The sequence below is a fragment of the Dipodomys spectabilis genome, unplaced genomic scaffold (genome assembly GCF_019054845.1).
Source record: "Dipodomys spectabilis isolate Male_0828 unplaced genomic scaffold, ASM1905484v1 ptg000363l, whole genome shotgun sequence".
Classification (NCBI taxonomy): domain Eukaryota; kingdom Metazoa; phylum Chordata; class Mammalia; order Rodentia; family Heteromyidae; genus Dipodomys; species Dipodomys spectabilis.
Genome location: NW_024871040.1, coordinates 3,283,118 through 3,304,179, shown reverse-complemented (window position 1 = coordinate 3,304,179; position 21,062 = coordinate 3,283,118). Strand labels below are relative to the sequence as shown.

The following is a 21,062-nucleotide window of genomic DNA, read 5'->3' as shown; positions in this document are numbered from 1 at the left end:
AAGTTTGTACTTTAAGCACTCCAGAGGCTGAGGCAAGAGGATCATGAGTTTGAGGCCAGCGTGGACTACAAAGTGAGACTCTATCTCAAAATGATGTATATTGAGGATTGGCTGGCAGTGAATCAGGTGCTCACCACTCTCGTGGTGATTCTGACTCTCATACAGTAGGACCAGTCATCCTCACACCTAGGGAATCCCAGCAACTGACCTCCCTCCCTATACAGTGTGAGATTGAGGAATAGGCCCAGGACCTCCCAAGGGGGTAGCAGTCCCTAGCCACACCCACTACCTGGAGAGACTATCTAGAGCCTGGATAAAGTGATCCGTCTCTGAGCTGTCCTTCTCCGGGTTCTCCATCAGAGACATAGTGGCAAAGACCACATCACTGGCCAGGAATTTATGCTTGAACCCAAAATGGATGCTGAAAGTCTGTACACGCATGTCTTTCATCCTGTCACAAAAGAAGTAATGCACTTGTCAATCTCTAGCCAAAGGCAAACTCTCCCAGCCAGGCCAAGCCAACAAATATCCTAATGTTCCTTACAGGTCCCCAATAATGTTCTATGATAGAGGATGTTCTATGCTTAGAGGATGAGGTAGGTCAGAACACCAAACATGCCAGCCCTGCAGACCAGAGCAGCTGGCCACCTGCCTACAGCTGCTCAGCTGGCCTTGGGCAGAGCAATATAAACAAGCATGGAAATGGATTTGGCCCAGCAAGTCAGCTAGGCAGGAGTAGCCAGTCCCAGGGGACTTAGAAGTACCCAACGACCTGTGTAGACAGAGCTTGACTGACCCTGGCTCTAGAGGCCCACTTCCTGACTTCAGAGAGGGGTAAGCTGGATCAGGCTTACAGCTCCAGGATTTAAGGATCCTAAAACTTATAGGCACTTTTTAAAAAGGTGTGTTTTTGGCCCAAAGAGAACTCCAAAACTTCAGGCAGAACTGGTCTCAAGAACATGCTTGTTTATGCATTCTTAGGACTTCATTTTTGCATTATTTTTAGGAATACAGTTAAAATAGAAGCCCTAGCTTTAAAGAAATTTAATTGAAAAAAAAAAGTATTTACCCAAATTTGTTTGCAGATTCTTCAATCATTTCTCTTAAGTTCTCCTTCAAGGAGATGTCCATGGACTGAAACTTCTGCTTGACCTGTTTCAGGGGTAGGCTGGAAAGAGCAAGCCCATGTCACATGAGTGAGACTGCAGTGGCACCATGAGGAAGAAAACTTGTGCAGGCCCGCCAGGGATGTCCTGGCATGGCCACTCAGGCAGCATCCTAAAGGATTTGAAGAACTCCCAGTAGAAGAAGCAACAGCTCCATTTTTTTTTTTGTGTTGGTGATGGGGCTTTAAACTCATGGCCTGGGTGCTGTTCCTGAGCATTTTTTGCTCAGGGCTAGCGCTTTGCCACTTGAGCCACAATTCCACTTCTGGCTTTTTTCAGTGCTTAAAATTGAAGATAAGAATCTCATTGCCAGGCTGGGAAGGTGGCTCAGTGGTAGAGCGCTTGTCTTGCATGCATGAGGCCCTGGGTTTGATTCCTCAGCACCACGTAAGCAGAAAAAAAAAAAAAAGCTGGAAGTGGTGCTGTGGCTCAAGTGGTAGAGCGCTAGCTTTGAGCTGAAGAGCTGAGGGACAGCACCCAGGCCCAGAGTTCAGACCCACGACTGGACACCCCCCCCCCAAAAAAAAAATAATAATCTCATTGCCACCTAATGGCTCACGCCTATAAACCTAACTACACAGAAGGCTGAGATCTGAGTATTAAAGTTTGAAGCCAGCCCAGGCAAAAAAGTCCCCACACAAGGCTCTTACCTCTAATTAACCACTCAAAAACCAGAAGTGGCACTGTGGCTCAAAGTGGTAGAGTACCAGCCTTGAGCAAAAGAGCTCAGGCACAGCACCCAGGTCCTAAGTTCAAGCCCCCTGACAGTAAAAAAAGTAAAATTTAAAAAAAAAAAAAAAAAAAACAACTCTCACAGACTTTCCTGCTCAGGCTGGCTTTGAACTGTGATCCTTAGATCTCAGCCTCCCGAGCTGCTAAGATTACTGGCATGAGCTACCAATACCCCCACAAACTGCTCTATTTTTACAACCAAATGAGTCACAGCAAAGTGGAGGGAATTCTCCTGGGAGGTGATCAAGTGTGTGTGTGTGGGGGGGGGGGGGGGTTCAGGCCAAAGTAGTCACTTACCCCATGTCTGCAAGGAACTCCTGAAGCCGCTTCTGCCCATGCACAGACCAGAGCTTGAACCTGGCCGCAGTATAGCTGGTGTTGCACAGACTGTCATGGAGGGACCAGTGCTGGTAGAGTGCCAGGCAGAGGCTGGGCCAAGGTCAAGGAGCACGTGTGGTGTTTGCTGCTTGTTACCTGCTTGGAGCTGCATAACCTGGGCATATATGGCCTCACCTATGACATTCTGCTGAGAGTGTGCTCCCTTGCTAGGGCTTGCCTGCACAACCAGGTATGGGACTGCTTAGGTAAGGGTGATGTGCAGTGTGGTGACCTATGTAAGAAGCCTGTGAGGTGGTAAGAACACAGAAATCCCCCACTAACAGATGAGGAAACTAGCTGGGTGCTGGTGGCTCATGCTCGTAATCCTAGCTACTCAGGAGGCTGAGTAAGGATAATCAGTAAATGCCAGCTCAGGCAGGAAAGTCAGAGAGACTCTTATCTCCAGTTAACCACCAAAAAGCTGGGAAGTAGAGACATGGCTCAAGTGGTAGATTGCCAGTCTTGAGCAAAAAAGCTCAGAGACAGTACCTAGGCCCTGAATTCAACCCCTAGTAGTAGCATGCACAAGCATGTATATGTGTACATGCACACACACACAATGAGCACACACACAAAACCATGAAAAAGAAGAAACGAAGATGCAGGGGCTCTGAAGAGCTCTCTGATGGGCACAGAAAGCAATGAGGGCCACATACAACAGGGAGACTGAGTGGCAGAAGCTTGCTCAGGTTGCCATCCTGGCCTACCACTCCTGGCTGACCTAATCCTGTCCACCTTCTGCCCCTCCTTGAAACCTCCCCATCCTAACCCTCCTTTTTTTTTGGGGGGGGGGTGTGAGTGTGGGAGTAGGAACTAGTATTAGGGTTTAAACTCAGGGCCTAGGCATTGTCTCTTTGTTTTTCTACTTAAGGCTGTTGCTTTAAGCCACTTGAGCTGCTTCTAGCTTTTTGGTAGCTAATTGAAGATAAGAGTCTTCAGACACTTTCCTGCCCTGGCTGACTTGGTACCTTGATCTTTAGATCTTAGCTTCCTGAGTAGCTAGGATCACAAGCCACTGGTGCCCATCTTCTTACTCATCTTTGTTGTTGTTGTTGGTTGTGAGGCTTAAAACTCAGGGCATGATTGCTGTCCCTGAGCTCTTTTCAAGTATAGTGCTCTACTACTTTGAACCCTAGCTCCACTTCTGGTTTTTGAGTGATTAATTGGAGATAAGGGTCTCACAGGGATTTTTTGCTTGGGCTGGCTTTGATCTGAAATTCTTAGATCTCAGCCTCCTAAGTAGCTAGGATTACAGGTGTGAGCCACTGGCACCCAGCTTACTCATCTTCTTACTTTTCCCTTCACCACTTGCGGCTCTTGGGGGTAGTTGTGACCATGAGTGGTCTTCATCACAGGTAGCACCTCCACAGAACTCAGGCTGCCCTGCTTGCTTCCTGCTCACGACCACTCTAGCCCCTTGCCATCACTCTGTGGGACAGTCAGGTGTCTCTGCTGCCTCTCATGGGTCCTGGAGAATGCTGTCCTCTTTGTGTCTGAGAAGTCCCTGCAGCTTCATCTACAACCAGTCCATCTACATGTTATAAGCAGATGGTTGGGGGCAGGAGCCCTTCATAGTGACTAAGCAAACAGCACCCAAGCAGGGGGTGCTGCTTACATCCCAGGGTCTGAGTTGCAAGGATACTCATACTCAAAGGAGATCCGAGTACAGTCCACAGAGAGTGTGTTCTCCTCATCCTCATTTCGGTGATTGTGTCGGGATACGTGGCGCTGCAGGATGCCAACATCTGTCACATACTTCATTCTAGAAAGAAAGTGCTTCAAACTGGGCTGGCTTCCCTTCCATGCTCAGAGTCTGCCTGCCACCCAGGCTGTTTCTGCACAATGACTGAGGAAGCTTGGCTACTTCTGCACAGAAACTAGGCAGCCAGGAGGACAACAGCAGACAGAAATAAGCAGGACATGTCGGATAGGAGCCAGTGCTCATGCCTGTAATCCTAGCTATTCAGGAGGTTGAGATCTGAAGATCTGGGTTTGAAGCCAGCCTGGGGCAGGAAAATGTAAGAGACTCTTGTCTCCAATTAACCACTAAAAAACTAGAAATGGAGGTATGGCTCAAATGGTAGAACACCAGCTTGTGAGCAAAAAAGCTAAGGGAGCCAGGCGCTGGTGGCTCACACCTGTAATCCTAGTTACTCAGGAGGCTGAGATATGAGGATCGTGGTTTAAAGCCAGCCCAGGCAGGAGAGGTCTTGAGACTTTTATCTCCTATAGAAACTACTCAGAAAGAGCTGGAAGTGGAACTGTGGCTAAAGTGATAGAGTGTTAGCCTTGAGCACTGAGAAACTCAGGGACAGAGCTCAGACCCTGAGTTCAAGCCCCAAGACTGGCAAAATTAAAAAAAAAAAAAAAAGGAAAGAAAAAAGCTAAGGGACAGTATCCTGGTTCTGAGTTCAAGTATTGGCACAAGAAAGAGAGCGAGAGAGAGGAAATAAAGGCAGGAAGGGCTCTAACCTGGCCACATAATCGTTGAATGTCTTTCGAGAGACTAGCCACTCAGTTAAGCAGCCATACCTCCTAAGTGACAGGAATCTACAACAGAGCATGCAGACCCACAAAGGTACTGCTGGCAAGTGCAATGGGAATGGGCAGATCCCTTGTTACCTGAGGTTACCTGCCAGTGACAGAGCCCATCACTACACATACTAGGGTGTTTCTAGAAGTCCTATTATATACACCCCATGCTATCCACAACACAGAAGGACTGGTAGACAGTGCCAATGCAGTGGTCGAGGCAGCAGCCCGAGCACTGAGGCTTGAATCCATCCAAACAGGGGAGGAGGACAGGGGAGACAGGACATCAGGAATAGAGGTTTCTGCCAACTACAGGAGGAACCTGGGAACACATAAAGAATGTGCTAGGTGACAGATTAAGGACATCTGTGTGGGTCCCCTGGGAGAGGGTCAGGACCTCAGGGATGAGGGCCCTATCAGTTCTCTTCTATGACTTCCTTGATGGAAGTGGAGACAGATGATCCTCAGGAGGGACAGAGGACAGAAGATGGCCCCTCCCCACAGCCCATAACTGGAGTGATAGCCTTTCAGCTCATGGTCAGAGCCCAACAGAAGGGGAGCCTGTCATAGGCACTGATGGGCAAAAAGAAGTTGCTTCATGACAGCCCACTTTAAGTCCTATAGAAGCTTCTCCTTAGCTTTTATCAACCCCACATTCTCTGGCAGGCCACTCAGGGGCTTCGCTTCCCCCTTCTCTGCTAGCCATCCACCTCTCCCTCACAGTCCTTATCACCATGCACCATCCCCTGGACCTGCCTCTAAGCCTTGCCTTGAGACAGCCCCTCCTCCCGCCAATGGAGCCACCTAGTGGACTTCTTGGGTAGTAGAGTGGCTCGAAGCCCTTCTTTGGTGACAAGGATTCAACTCAAGGAGGAAGGTCAGCCCTTCCCCATTCTCTGTAGGACCCAAGTGACACTGCCTCTCATCTCTGCTGCAAGTTCAGAGACTGTCACACATGCCCACAGCGCAGGCAGACCTGGAGTGCCTGACCTAGGGAAGTTAAAAACATATCCTTACTGTGTGATTTTGTCTTGTACCCATTGGTCTGTCAGTCCAACGATGGCCCACCTAGAAGAAGAGGTGATGAATGCAGCTGCAGGCTACCTAGGCTTGGCAGAGCCTCTAGTGTGCAGCTAGGTGGGGGGAGGGGCAGCACAGGCTCCAACACTTTTAGGAGACCTCTAGTGTGGCATGGCCTCCTGACTTGTTATGCCCACCCAGGATTTGCAAGTAGTAATACCGAAACTTCTTTTCTGCTGTGATGGCATTTAGGATTTTTACCTTCTTTCTAAAGAACCAGGGGCTAATCTAGGCCAAGTTAGCCATAGGTGTTAGAAGAAACACAAGGGTGGCCACCCAGTGCTAAAGCAATGGTTGGATAGCCATAAACTAGATTCAATTCCTCAACACTACATAAGCAGAAAAAGCCAGAAGTGGTGCTGTGGCTCAAGTGTTAGAGTGCTAGCCTTGAGCTGAAGAGCTCAAGGACAGTGCCCAGGCCCAGAGTTTAGGCCCCTCAACCGCAAATAAAAAAAATACAAACAAACAAACAAAAAAACCACCATGGACTGAACTGAGTGTCAGTGGCTCACACCTGTAGTCTTAGCTACTTAGGAGGCTGAGATCTAAAGACCGAGGTTTGAAACTAGCTTGGGCCAGAAAGTCCATGATACTTTTTTAAAAAATTGTTATTGTTGGTCATGGGGCTTGAACTCTGGGCCTAAGCCCTGTCCCTGAGCTCTTCAGATCAAGGCTATTGCACTACCACTTTGAGCCACTGCACCACTTCTAGTTTTCTGTTGGTTAGTTGGAGATAAGACTTTCCTGCCGGAGCTGGCTTTGAACCATGATCCTCAGATCTCAGCCTCCTGAGTAGCTAAGATTACAGATGTGAGCTACCGGCGCCCAGCTCATGAGACTCTTACAGCCACCAAAAAGCTAGAAGCAGAGCTGTGGCTCAAGTGGTAAAGAGTCAGTCTTGAACAAAAAAGCTAAGGGACAATGTGCAAGCCCTGAGTTCAAGCCCTAGTACCAGCACAAAAACAAACAAAAATAAAAAGTATCAAGGACTGACAAAAGCCAACAGGCCAGTACCCTAATGTCCAGGCAATGATAAAGAACCCTTAAGCCTAGGGATAGCCCTATATAATCCCCTGAGACTGATTCCACAAAGATCAAGTCAGGCCACATCCATATTCTTCTCACTTATAAAGACTGCACTTTGTTTCCAGAGCAGTACAAATCTACAGTCACTGGCCTTGACTTACTGATCTATGTGATGAAGCCTGCCTGCAGGCTGCACAGAGAAATGAAAGGCAAGAATGGTTTTCTGTATCTGATTTTAAAATGTGCCAGGCCTGTAACGATGCCTATAAAGGGTTGTCTTGTTTAGATCACACTTCTTTAGCAACCTGAATCTACCAATCAGAGGCAATGTGTCAGGGGTAGGAAGAGGGTAGCTGCACCTGAGCAGCACCATCCATGCTCTGAGTTTGTGTTAAGGCCCCAGAGCCACATACTTGACCTGAGGAAGACTAGGGGCATGCATAATCCCAGTCAGGGAGAGCGTCTGTCTGGGATTCCCAGGGAGTACCATGTGGCTCTGACCTTAGCTGGTGGCAGGGATCTCAACATGGAGGATGTATGGTGACTACTTACCAGAGCATGTCATTCAGGTCCTTGGACATCATCCACGCCAAGTCAAACATCACCATGGCCGACTACAAGGAAAAAGAGAGGCCAGAGGCCAAAGGCAGCTGTGCTCATGGGAAAGCAACACAGTATCTGAGCTAGCAGGGACCTACACAAGCTCTTGCATATGGGGAGCACTCATCAGGGAGGAGTCCAGCCTGACATAGGAGTAAGCTAACACTAAGGTAAGGGGAAGATGAAAGTAATGCAGTTGGCCTGCACATTCTCCTCCACTGTCAACTCTGTGTAAGGGAAGACAATGCCCCCTGGTGGGAAGTCCTGGTGCAGCCCTGGGCAGGGAACTATAACTCTCACAGGGTGATGCCCAAAGCAGGTGCTGTCTTCCTTCTTATGCTGTATCTGTTCTACTCCCACTTGGCTGGCAGCCCCAAATACATTCCCAAGAAGGCCAGTGAGGCAAGAGGGAGGGACCTCAGGACTCTGTGAGGAAGGTCTTTCCATTGATGCTTTCCATGATGGCACTTAGCAACATCTGAGAGGAGGGTATGAGTTTATAAGAGTGTAAGAGGGGCTGGAAAGGTGGCTCAGTGGTAGAGTGCTTGCCTTGCATGCATGAGGCCCTGAGTTCTATTCCTCAGCACCACATAAGCAGAAAAAGCTGGAAGTGGTGCTGTGGCTCAAGTGGTAGAGCACCAGTCTTGAGCTGAAGAGCTGAGGGACAGCGCCCAGGCCCAGAGTTCAGGCACCATGACTGGCAAAAAATAAAAATTAAATAAATAAATAAAAAAGAGTGTAAGAGAAAAAGTGTCATACCTGAAGACTCTAAAGCCATGGGCTTCCTCAGGGACAGGATTTCTTTTCTATTTTAATTTTTATTGGTCATGGAGCTTGAACTCGGCCTGGGCGCTGTCCCTCAGCTCTTCAGCTCAAGGTGAGCGCTCTACCACTTGAGCCACATTTCACTTTCGGTTTTCTGGTGGTTTACTGGAGATAAGAGCCTCACAGACTTTCCTGCCCAGGCTGGCTTTGAACTGCGATCCTCAGATCTCAGCCTCCTCAGTAGCTAGGATATCAGGCGTGAGCCACTGGCACCTGGCTAGGGATAGGATTTCTAACGGGACCATATCTGGAGGTATTATCTCTGAGCAAATGCCAACACCCTCCAGAGAACCCTTGCTTAGAATTGTCCATTTGCAAGGGCTCAGCAGAGAGGGCCAAAGGATGACAAACTTGATGATGAAAAGGACATGAGAAATACAGTGGTGAGTTCAAAATCTAAGGGTAGAATTCTAAGACTGAATACAGAATGTTTTATTGCATACTCATTTCTAGGGCTACTTAAGGTCCAGAGTTCTGTTCAATACTAAGAATCAACACAGGCCAGGTGCTGCTGGCTCATACTAGCTACTCAGAAGGTTTAGATCTGAGGATCAAAGTTCAAAGCCAGCCAGGACAGGGAAGCCAGCCTGGACAGCAAGTCCTCAAGCCTCTTATCTCCAATCAACCCCAAAAAGAGGGAAGTAGAGCTGTGGCTCAAGTGGTGGAACACTAGCTTTGAGCAAAAAAAGTGCCCAGGCCCTGAGTTCAAGCCCGGGTATAAGCATAAAAAAGAAAGAAAAGAAACACAATAGGTTTCCTATACAAAATGCTGTTTCATGACATACATAATGATATATGGGGTAAGTCCAGATTTATCTTCCTGATACAGATTTAATCTATGCTTTAAACGTTGAGCAAAAATAGTCACTGCGGAGCCAGGAGCTCATCTCTGTAATCCTAGCTACTCAGGATGCTGAGATCTGAGGATTACGATTCAAAGCCAGCCGGAACAGGAAAGTCCATGAGACTAATTAACCACCAGAAAACTCAAAGTGGTGCTGTGGCTCAAAGTGGTAGAGTACTAGCCTTGAGTAAGAGTTCAGGGACACGCCCATGCCCTGAGTTCAAGCCCCACGACTGACAAGAATAAAAGAAAAGCCAGAAATTGAGCTGTGGTAGAGCACCAGTCTTGAGCAAAAAAATATAAGGGATAGCACTCAGGTCAAATTCAAGCCCCAGTACTGGTACACACATACCAAAACAAATAAATAAACCCAAAAGTCCAACTACCCTCAGTCCCAAAGTCAACAACTATCTGTATTTTCTTCACATAGGAATGAAAAGCTCAGAGATGTTGTACCTCTGCCCAAGGCCACACAGCCAGAGGCTGTGCAGCAATGATTCAAGCCAAGATTTTATGGCTATAAAAATCTTTGTTCCTTCCTCATATTTCAGGACTTTGACTGCCAGTCATAACTTTATAGTGAATTGTAACTACTGGAACTTACCGATGTCCCGTGATATTCATACTGCTCATAGTCAAAGAGGATGTCTCTCCTGTAATGATAGAAAATGTGGGTCTAAACTAGAAGACAGAAAGCATTTAGAAAAACACTAAAATACCTGTCTTCAAAGAGATGCAAATTAAATCATGGTACCATTTATTTATACTTATTAACTCTTCAGTGGAGTGTGGACATACAACACTGAGAAGGCAATAAAAATCCATACAAATTACTTGTGACAAGCAACATAAAATGCCCTGGCAGGAAATCTGAAGGAACAACACAACTTGCTATGTGCACAGTTATAACTATAGCCTTATTTATAATGGGAAAATACTGAAAGTAATCTATAGTTCAAGTAAGGAGTTAAATGGCTAGGTGTGGTAGCATACACTGGTAATCCCAACACTCAGTAGTCAGGAGGTTCACAAATTTGAAGCTAACCCAAGGTATGAAAGTATATGAAGGGATATGAAGACAAACTCTGCCTCAAGATAGAAAGTGAGGGGCTAGGAATGTGGATTAGTGGTAGAGTGCTTGCCTAGCATGCATGAAGCCCTGGGTTTGATACCTCAGTACCATATAAACAGAAAAAGCTGGAAGTGGTGCTGTGGTGACTCAAGTGGTAGAGTGCTAGCCTTGAGCAAAAGAAGCTCAGGGACAGTACCCAGGCCCAGAGTTCAAGCCCCAAGACTGCACCCCCACAAAAAAAAAACTATAGAAAATGACAACCTATCCTTCCTTCCTTTCTCTCTCTCATCCTTTCTTTCTTTTTTGTGGTATTAAATATTGAACCTAAGGAGTTGGACCCTATATCATACTGAACTCTGTACGTATATATAATTAACATATTAACAAAAAAAATCAAACATTAAAAAAAAGAGAAAGTGCCAATTAAATATTAAGCAGTTTACAAAGGTTGTTCAAAGCTATTAAAAATAGTTATCCTCTGGGTGCTGGTGACTCCTATCTAAAATCCTAGCTATGAGAGACAGAGGCAGAGACAAAGACATACAGAAACTGAGACAGAGAGGGAGGGAGGGAGGGGGAGGGAGGGAGGGGAGTAGGGAGGGGGAGGGAGGGAGGGAGGGAGGGAGAGGGAGAGGGAGAGAAAGGGGGGAGAGAGAGAGAGAGAGAGAGAGAATGAGTTTTGAAATCAGTCTGGTCAGGAAACTCTAAGAGACTCTTATCTCCAATTAACCATCAAAAAGCTAGAAGTAGGGCTGGGAAGGTGGCTCAGTGGTAGAGCGCATGCCTTGCATGCCAGAGGCCCTGGGTTCGATTCCTCAGCACCACATAAGCAAAAAGCAAAAAAAAAAAAAAAAAAAAAAAAAAAAAAAAAAAAAGCTAGAAGTAGTTATGGCTCAAAAAGCTAACAGACAGCTCCCAGGCCTTGAGTTCAAGTCCCAGTACTGGTTATATGCTGGGTGCCAGTTGCTCATGCCTGTAGGATTACAGGCTATTGAGGAGGCTGAGATCTGAGAACAAGATTCAAAGCAAGGCTAAGGCAGAAAAGCCCATGAGACGCTTATGCCCAATTAAGCAGCAAAAGGCTAGATAGAGGTAAAGGTATGTCTCCAGAGGTAGAGTGCCAGCTTTGAGCAAAAACACAAAATGAAAGTACAAGGCCCTGAATTTCATGCTGGTAATGGCACAAGAAAGAGAAAGAAAGGGGAGCTGGGAAGGTGGCTCAGTGGTAGAGCGCTTGCCTTGCATGCATGAGGCCCTGGGTTCGATTCCTCAGCACCACATAAGCAAAAAGAAAAAAGCCGGAAGTGGCGCTGTGTCTCAAGTGGTAGAGCGCTAGCCTTGAGCTGAAGAGCTGAGGGACAGCGCCCAGGCCCAGAGTTCAGGCCCCACGACCGGACCCCAAAAAAAAAAAAAATTAGAAGCGTGTGTGTGTGTGTGTGTGTGTGTGTGTGTGTGTGTGTGTGTGTGTGTGTGTGTACGCTAGTATTGGGGCTTGAACTCAGGTATGTATGTGTGTGTGTGTGTGTGTGTGTGTGTGTGTGTGTGCACGCTAGTATTGGGGCTTGAACTCAGGGCCTGGGTATTGTCCCTTAGTTTTTTCACTCAAAGCAGGTGCTCTACTATTTGAGCAACACCTCCACCACTTAGTTTTTTGGTGATTAACTGGAGTTAAGTCTTGAAGACTTTTCTTCCCAAGCTGGCTTTGAACATCAATTCTGAGACTTCAGCTCCTGAGTAGCTAGGATTACAGAAATGAACCACTGGCGCCTGACCTTAGAAGCATATTTGTGTGTGTGTGTGTGTGTGTGTGTGTGTGTGTGTGTTGGTTGTGGGGTTTGAACTCGGCATGTGTGTGTGTGTGTGTGTATGTTGGTTGTGGGGCTTGAACTGGGCCTGGGTGCTGTCCCTGACTGAGCTCTTCAGTTCAAGGTTAGCACTCTACCACTTTAAGCACAGCGCCAATTTGGGTTTTCTGGTGGTTAACTGGAGATGAGTCTTCTCACAGACTTTCCTATCAGGGCTGGCTTTGAACCATGCTCCTCAGATCTAAGCCACTTGGGGAGCTAGGATTATGGGGATGAACCACCAGCGCCTGGCAGAAACATATTTTGATAATGTAAAATGTACACAACTCAGAAAGATAAACCCAAATTCAGACTCTCTTTGAACTGTACAGTGAGCTAATGTGTTATTTTCACTTATCTTTTGTTTATTTTTGTTTTCTTTAAGTAGTTGCACAAAGAGGTTTCAATTTCATGTGCCTTTTCTCACTTTCTGGAGTGGTTTTACACTGTTTCCTTACAGGAAAGGGTGAGTCCTGGGCTGGAGCAGCGGGGAAGCAGAGCTGGATGACCCTGTGAGGCCTTTAATGAGGGTCCAGCCAAGAGTCCCCCTGTACCACCTTGACAGCACTGCTGCATGTTCAACTAAAGCTAGAATAACCCTTCAGATATTTTCCATTTTAAAGCCCTTTTGTTTTCCTTACATTTGCAATAGGGAGAGGAATTATGGATACCTAAGTTCTGTTCAGACTTCTTTTTTTCTATGAAAAGTTTAACATAATTGGGATCTACTTACTATTTATGAAGATTTTGCAAATAAAAGTATTTACAGCTGAAAACTGGGGCATCTGGAATCCTAGTTACTCAGGAGGCTGAGATCCAGAGGATCTTTGTTCAAGGGCAGCACAGACTGAAAAGTCATGAAGACTTCATCTCTGGGGCTGGGAAGGTGGCTCAGTGGTAGAGCGCTTCCTTGCATGCATGAGGCCCTGAGTTCGATTCGTCAGTACCACATAAGCAAAAAGAAAAAAAAGCTGGAAGTGGTGCTGTGGCTCAATAGAGCGCTAGCCTTGAGCTGAAGAGCTGAGGGACAGCGCCCAGGCCCCACAACTGGACTCCCCCTAAAAAAAAAGACTTCATCTCTGAAATAACCAGCAAAAAGCTAGGCTGGAGACATGGATCAAGTAGTAGAGAACCATCCATGAAATAAGCAAGCAGAGGGAGGCCCTGAGGTAAAGCCCTAATACTGGAAAAACAAGAAGGAGGAGGAGGAAGGAGGAAGGAGAAAGAGGAGAAGGAAGGAGGAGAAGGAGGAGGAGGAAAAACAACAACAACAACAATAACAACAACAAAGAAAATCACAAGCTAGGTTCTAATCGATCATACCTGAGGATCATGGTTCAAAGCCAGCCTAGGCAGAAAAGTGTGTGAGACTCTTATCTCCAATGAACCATCAAAAAGCCTAAAGTGGAAGTGTGGCTCAGGTGGTAGACATCATCCTTGAGTGAAAAAGACAAAGAAGAATACGAGGCCACGAGTTCAAATCTAAGTCCAGCACCACCGAAAGAAAAAAAAAAAAAAAAGTACCTACACCTGAAAAGTCTAATGATAAGCCAAGAGCTAGAGGACAGCATTCCACAGATGCCACTGATGACCTCTGGCCCTGACCTGTCACTCTTGGGACCACACTTGGAGCAGCTGGCCCTGATATGGTCAAGTAAAGGAATTTTCCTAAGATGGAAAACAAAACTAATAAGCAAGCAAACAAAAACTGCAGGCAGCATGCAGGAAACACAAAAGGCCTCAGAGGCACCAGAAAGTCCAGAGACAACAGGCTGCTGACACTGAGACAATGCCAGACAGCCTCACCTCCGATCCTCCCACTCTCTCCGCTGCCTCCGCTTCATGGTTCGCTCCACTACCTCCTGGGATGGGAACAAAGAAAACAGAAAGTTGAGCAAATGTACCACAAATTCACCCCCACATCCTGAGCAGGTTCCATCTCAGACCCCTGAGGTCAAATGTAGGGCACCTTTGGTGCCCCTGAGCACAGCCTGCTTTTGGAGAAGAGAGAAGTGAAGGCATGGCAGAGCTGGCTCCTTCTGGCATCCTGGCACTGTGGACAACAGGGGCAGAAAATCAGGGCACCCTAGATGTCCAATGCCCACAGCTCATTGCTTGTGTAAACACACATTAGTCCAGGTGCTTGAACTCAGGGTAGGCACCTGCTCTTACTCATTTTTTTGGCACACAGCTGGCACTTTACCACTTGAGTTACAGAAAGAGAAAGAGAGGAGAGAGAGAGAGAGACCCGAAGTAGGTGTGTGCAGTGGGCTTGGTGTTACACACCTATAATCTTAGCCCTCAGGAGGCTGAGATTTGAGGACCGCAGTTAAAAGCCAGCCTGGGCAGGAAAAGCTATAAGACTCTTATCTCCAATAAACCACCAGAAAACCAGAAGTGGTGAGGTGGCTCAAGTGGTAGAGTGCTTGCCTTGAGCTAAAGAGCTCAGGGATAGCACCAAGGCCCAGAGTTCAAGCCCCACAACTGACAAAAAAAAAAAAAGGCTAAGCAGGATGATTATTAGTTTGAGAATAAGCTGTCTGGGCTTCACAGCAAGACCATGCTTCAAAAGTAAAAGCCAGGCCGGGCGCTGGTGGCTCACGCCTGTAATCCTAGCTACTCAGGAGGCTGAGATCTGAGGATCGCGGTTCAAAGCCAACCCGGGCAGGAGAGACCGTGAGACTCCTATCTCCAATAAACCACCAGAAAACCGGAAGTGGCGCTGTAGCTCAAGTGGTAGAGCGCTCGCCCTGAGCTGAAGAGCTAAAGGACAGCGCCCAGGCCCAGAGTTCAAGCCCCACGACCGACAAAAAAAAAAAGTAAAAGCCAGATGCTTGTGCCTTACTCCTATAATCCTAGCTGCTCATGGCTTGAAGGTGCCTCTGTAGAAAAATCTGAGACACTCTCATTTCCAATTAACCAGCCAAAAACCAGAAGTGGAGGTATGGCTCAAGTGGTAGAGTGCCATCTGTGTGGGGGGGTGGGAAGCCATAGCCCAGAGAGGTCCAGCAACTTGCCTGACGCCACAAAGCCAGGATAGCAGAGCCCAGGGTCAGTTTCCATACCTGCTAACTCAACTTCCTACTACTCCAGCTATGCCAAGGCCCCCCAGCTATGTCCCCCAGCAAGCTCTGACCTCTGACCTCTCGGAGTATAGTTTCCCTAGAATGCTGCAACAGACCCAAACACACCTCTTCTAACCGTGTACGCTTCTCAGAAGGCTCAGACCCATCACTGTCATTTTCTGAAAGCTCTTCATCCTCTGCTTCATCCCGAAAGATGTCATCATAGGCAGGAACTTCAAGGTCATCATCTTGTTTAATGAGTAATTTGATCTAAGTTTCAAACAAAAAACAATCAAGTTTCTTTCTTCCTTGACACAAAACTATGCTCATGATGTGTTCCTTTCCCACAGAGCATTATCATTTCTTAATTTTCTACTCCTGTTTTATTTTTTTCCTTTGGTGCTCATAGTGGGGCTTAAACTTGGGGCCTCATACTCCTGCTTGGTTTTTTCACTCAAGCCTGGTGCTCTATCACTTCAGCCTCCACTTCTGACTTTTCACTAGATAGTTGGAGATAAAAGTCTCATGGCTAGTTTCCAACCATGACTCTCAGATCTTAGCCTCCTAAGTAGCTATGATTATAGGTGAGAGCCACTAGTGTCTGGCTTTTCTCAATTTTCAGTATGTACACATAGCTATGGGTGAAGAGCTGCAGACTTCTCAAGCACTTTTTTGTTTTCAATACTGCTCAATGAGGCCAAAGCCATAGAGGTACACTCACGTGTGTAGAAATTAGGAAAATCTGAAAACAAGCTTTTGAACACCACTTACGATCTACATTCAGTTTGCAAAGACAGCTCTCTTTTAGGAGACATATCAACACAATTATTATCTCATAACCTGGCTTCTGTGAAGATGGTGCTAGGGTTTGGATGTGGTCTTTGCACTGGAAGTTTGGTCCTCAATATGTGGTGTAGAATCCTTAGGACATGGGGCCTAAGTCAGGTGCTGGTGGTTCATGCCTGTAATCTCAGGTGCTCAGTAGGCTGTGCCAGCCTGGGTAGACCAATCTAAGAGACACTTATCTTCAATTACCAGCAAAAAAATGTGAACATGTGGCTTGGATACTATGTTGAAAATGAACAATAAAGTAATTATAATCCCTCTGTACATCACCTTTATAATAACAATAAAGTAAAAATTATACAACTTGTGGGTGGGGATGAGAAGGAAAAACTGAAAGAGAATGAGGAAAGGAGGTAATATTGTCCAGAAAGAAATGTACTCTTTATTTGACATATATAACTGTAATGCTCTGTACATCACCTTTATAATAATTTTAAAAAATTTAAAGAAAAAAGAAAAAGCCTTGAGCCAAAAAGCTAAGCAAGAGAGAGATTGTCCCTGAGTTCAAACATTAGTACCCGGTGAAAGGCATGGGGAAAGACACAGGGCCCAGTGGATAATTAGTTCATTGAGAGCTCCACCTTACCAAAGGAACAATGCTGTGTCCATTAGCTACTCTGCGCATGAGTAGGTTACTAAGCTTCCTCAGTTTGCCATCTTGCTTCTTAGCTCACTGTGAGATCTCTCTGTATCTGTCTCTCTCCCTTCTTCCCTGTCTGTCTCTCACACACACTCCAGTTACTATGGTACCATGATCAGGCCTCTTTTCTTTTCTTTTTTTAATTAATTAATTAATTTATTTTTTGGTCGGTCGTGGGGCTTGAACTCTGGGCCTGAGCACTGTCCCTGCGTTCTTTAGCTCAAGGCAAGCACTCTACCACTTGAGCCACAGCGCCACTTCCGGTTTTCGAGTGGTTTATTGGAGATAAGAGTCTCACGGACTTTTCTGCCCGGGCTGGCTTTGAACTGCAATCCTCAGATCTCAGCCTTCTGAGTAGCTAGGATTACAGGCGTGAGCCACTGGCGCCCGGCTTCTCTTTTCTTTATATACTATCCAGCATCAGGAATTTTGTCTCTCTTTTTTTTTGGGGGGGGGGGTTGGTGTTTGAACACAGGGCCATTTGCTTGCTAGGCTAGCAACATACTGCTGTACACTGCCTGAAGCTGTTTTTCTGCTATTTTGGGGGCCTAGGCGCTGTCCCTCAGCTCTTCAGCTCAAGGCTAGTGCTCTTGAGCCATAGCATCATTTCCGATTTTCTGATGGTTTATTGGAGATAAGAGTCTCACACTTTCCTACCCGGGCTGGCTTTGAACTGTGATCCTCAGATCTCAGCTTCCTGAGTAGCTAGAATACAAGCGTGAGCCAACCCTGCCCAGCTTCTGCATTTTTAGGATAGGGTCCTGCTTCCTGTCAGAGAGTGATATACCTACTTTTTTGTTTTTGCCAGGCCTAGGGCTTGAACTCAGGGTTTAGGTACTGTCCCTGAGCTTCTTTTGTTCAAGGCTAGCACTCTACCACTTAAGCCACAGCGCCACTTCTGGCTTTTTCTGTTTATGTGGTACTGAGGAATTGAACCCCGGGCTTCATGCTTGCAGGGCAATCACTCTACCACTAACCCACATTCCCAGCCTGACATATCTACTTTCATGCTTCCCATCATTGCTGGGTGACAGGCTTGCACCAGTACATCCAGCTTCTCTCTTTAGGTAAGTCTCTAGGACTTTTCCTGTCTGGGCTGGCCTGGAATTGCAATCTTCTTCATCTCAGCCTCCTATATAGATTGGGATGACAGGCACCCCTACTGCACCAAGCTATCAGTTAAGAAAGGATTTGGACACGGTGCTAATGGCTCACACCTGTAATCCTAGCTATTCAGGAGGCTGAGATCTGAGGATTGTGGTATGAACCTAGCCTGGGCAGGAAAGTCCACGAGAATCTTATCTCCAATTAACCATCAGAAAACCAGAAGTTGGGCTGTGGCTCAAAGTTATAGAGCACTAATCTTGAGTAAAAAAGCTCAAGGAGGGGCTGGGAAGGTGGCTCAGTGGTAGAGCACTTGCCTTGCATGCATGAGGCCCTGAGTTCGATTCCTCAGCACCACATAAGCAAAAAGAAAAAAGCCAGAAGTGGCGCTTTGGCTCAAGTGGTAGAGCGCTAGCCTTGAGCTGAAGAGCTGAGGGACAGCGCCCAGGCCCAGAGTTCAGACCCCACGACCGGATCCCCCAAAAAAAAGGGAGGGGGGAAGGATCTTGCTTGTTAGACAGGCACTCTGCCATGTAGGCCACAACTGGGAAGTAGCTCAGTGACAAAGGACTTGCCTATCAAGTGCAACAGGTTTGAGCCCCTGTGCCAAAAAAGAATGGATCTTGCCAACATCTGCCTGGACCAGACTTGAACCAGGATACTCGCATTATCTCAGGTAGTCTCTTACAGCAGACTAAGACAGATGTGAATCCTTTTTTTCTTTTTGGCATCAGTCCTAGGGCTTGAACTCAGGACCTGGGAGCTGTCCCTGAGCTTTTTTGTTCAAGGCTAGCAATCTACCACTTGAGCCACAGCTCCAGTTTTGTTTTTTTGCTGGTTAATTGCAGATAAGAGTCTCATGGATTTTCCTGCCAGGATAGCTTTCAACGGTGACCCTCAGATCTCAGCCTCTTGAGTAGCTAGGATTACAGGTGTGTCACCAGCACCCAGCATGAATCCTCTTCTACCTAAGTGACTACAAATCTTAATTTCTCTTGGAGAGATTCCCTCTATGGGAAATTTGGAGGTCTGAATAATTTGTGAGTGGAAAATTAAAGAATGCTTAGGTAGCTGCTCTGGGCTAGGGTACATGCTCATTGCCCAGGGGTTCAAACAATAAGTGCAGTAGAGCCATAGCTTACTAAGTTCTGATCCCTACCTGTCTCAAGTCAAGCGAATTCTGTATACATCAGAGAAAGAGAGAGAGAGAGAGAGAGCCAACTTTGGGTAGACAAGACCAAGTGCTTATGCTGAGATTATTCCTAGTTCCATCTGGAAGATGGACACACATGTTGCCCAGAAGACTAGGTGTAATGGTGTATGTGGCAGACAAAAGTACAAACCGTGGGGAGAGCGTACAAGACAAGAGACCAAAAGGCCTGGATACCTGCGTGTCATTGTACACATTCACAACGTTGACTGGCCTGTGGGTATCACATATAAAGAATATGGTGTCTTCATCAGGCTGGAGGATATCCAGTAGGTCTACATTAGCTCCACAGTTGATGAGAACAAAATAACGAAACTGAAAAAAGAAGGGACACATTGAAGTAATGCACTAAGGAGGTCCCTTCTCCTTCACCCCTAAAGCTTCCCAAGCCCTAAAGCTAAGACATATTCAGCCCCTGACCAATGGTAAAGGGCTTAAGAGTTTGAGCAGACTCAGCAGGCTATTTCTTTTCCAAGATAGAACTGTGAGGCAGGCTCTGGGTTCTTTCTGCATCTGAGGAGCATGCAGAAGCTTGCCAAACTTGTCCCAGGAGGAGGGTCAAGGAGCTAATGAGGCTTACACCAAGATCCCAAACACATAATGAGGTCTCTTTCTAAATCTTAAATGAGTTGTATTGCCTTGCTATACTAATAGCATTATACAAGTTTACGTTATGAGCAAAGCTTGGGCATACCAAACTTAGTTTTTTATTTTTATTTTTGGTTCCTGTGCAGGACCTCACCTTCTCACTTTGTTTTTTGTTTTTCCTCTCAAGGCTCATGCTCTACCACTTGAGCCACATCTCCACTTTGGTTTTTTTTTTTTTTTTTTTTGCTGGTTAACTGGAGATAAGAGTCTCTCTGATTTGTCTGCCTGGGTTGGCCTCAAACTACGTCTCAGTTCTCAGCCTACTGAACAACTAGGATTACAAGTGTGAGCCACTAGCACTCAAAGTCTCACACATTATAGACACCTAAACATGAAGTCCTTTATCAGACTCTTGGAATTACAGCAAAACCCTTCTTTGTTGATACTCAACTGAAGTTATAACTGACATTCCTAGGGAAAAGTGATCTCTCCCCAAACTATCTAGAAGTGGCCAGGGACTCCAGGTACCTTTTTCCATGCCCCAACCTCTCTCCAGAGGTCTCACAGTGTCCCATCTTTTATTTGGCCTCATGCAGAAATGGAAGAGTCTTAGCTTCTACTGCTTATTCCAAAGGAAGAATATGTTCATAGATTTCAAGTTGGAAATTATGCTACATTTTCTTGATAACATAAGATAGGGTATATTAAAAGACCTTAGAAACAAATTAAGCTTAAGGTTGGCTGCTGTCCACTTTCAAAGATCCTAGGCAAGTCCTATGAGACTCTCATCTCCAATTAATCAGCAAAAAGCCACAGGTGGAGCTGTAGCTCAAACAGTAGAGTGCTAGCTGTGACCAAAAAAGTTCCGAGACCGTGCCCAGGTCCTGAGTTCAAACCCTAGGACCGGCACAATTTAAAAAAAAAACACGAATTGCAATTCAGTAAACAGATTCTAAAATTTCATACCTGTTCTTTATGTTCAAGAAATGCTGATTCAAGTTCTTGCCACCCAGAAACTGGAACAAGCGTATATTGCACGTGGTCACACTGAAACAGGGTCTGGCAAGACAGTATTTTAAAACCTATATTTAGGATGTTCATGATTGATCTTGAACGATACCAGAAACAAAAGCAAAAACAAAAACACGAGGGAGCCTCCCCACTCCGGCTCTGTTACATCCTAACCGCTCCCCCCTCGACGCCCACCTCCTGGGAACTGCCAGGCTCACCTGCAGGATCTTGCAAGAACACAAAGCGTCCACGTCCGACGCCACGAACAGTAGGACCCTCTGTAGGGGAACGTACAGGCGAGCTGAGCCATCCCCTCTCCCACCCACCCACGGCCGCTCGCCCTCATCCCTGCCCCTCAGATAATGCCTCAAGCAAGGTCTTGGATTGGTACTCACCTGGTTTTGGACCAGCTCGTAGAACTCCTTGCGGAAATCGGACACGAACATAGCCACAGCAGCCTGATAACCTACGCTCCGGCTGACACTCAAGCCACCTCCCC

General features: G+C 46.5%; 1 protein-coding gene across 2 annotated transcripts in view; it reads right to left on the bottom strand.

The window, feature by feature from the left end:
• Positions 1-21,056, bottom strand: part of Cdc45 (cell division cycle 45) — a 29,096-nt gene extending 8,040 nt beyond the window's left edge. Inside the window, exons 1-13 of one of the 2 annotated variants that reach the window (XM_042666223.1) lie at positions 20,959-21,056; positions 20,782-20,841; positions 20,519-20,611; positions 19,142-19,279; positions 15,291-15,434; positions 13,906-13,961; positions 9,788-9,836; positions 7,467-7,528; positions 5,826-5,876; positions 3,919-4,038; positions 2,196-2,327; positions 1,070-1,168; positions 290-451 (exon numbers count right to left, since the gene is read on the bottom strand). In XM_042666223.1, coding sequence (XP_042522157.1) covers positions 290-451; positions 1,070-1,168; positions 2,196-2,327; positions 3,919-4,038; positions 5,826-5,876; positions 7,467-7,528; positions 9,788-9,836; positions 13,906-13,961; positions 15,291-15,434; positions 19,142-19,279; positions 20,519-20,611; positions 20,782-20,841; positions 20,959-21,009 — 1,217 coding nt within the window. In that variant the 5' untranslated portion in view covers positions 21,010-21,056. The remainder of the gene's footprint in view (positions 1-289; positions 452-1,069; positions 1,169-2,195; positions 2,328-3,918; positions 4,039-5,825; positions 5,877-7,466; positions 7,529-9,787; positions 9,837-13,905; positions 13,962-15,290; positions 15,435-19,141; positions 19,280-20,518; positions 20,612-20,781; positions 20,842-20,958) is intronic. The other variant, XM_042666224.1, reaches the window with a different exon arrangement.
• Between the last annotated feature and the right edge of the window lie 6 nt (positions 21,057-21,062).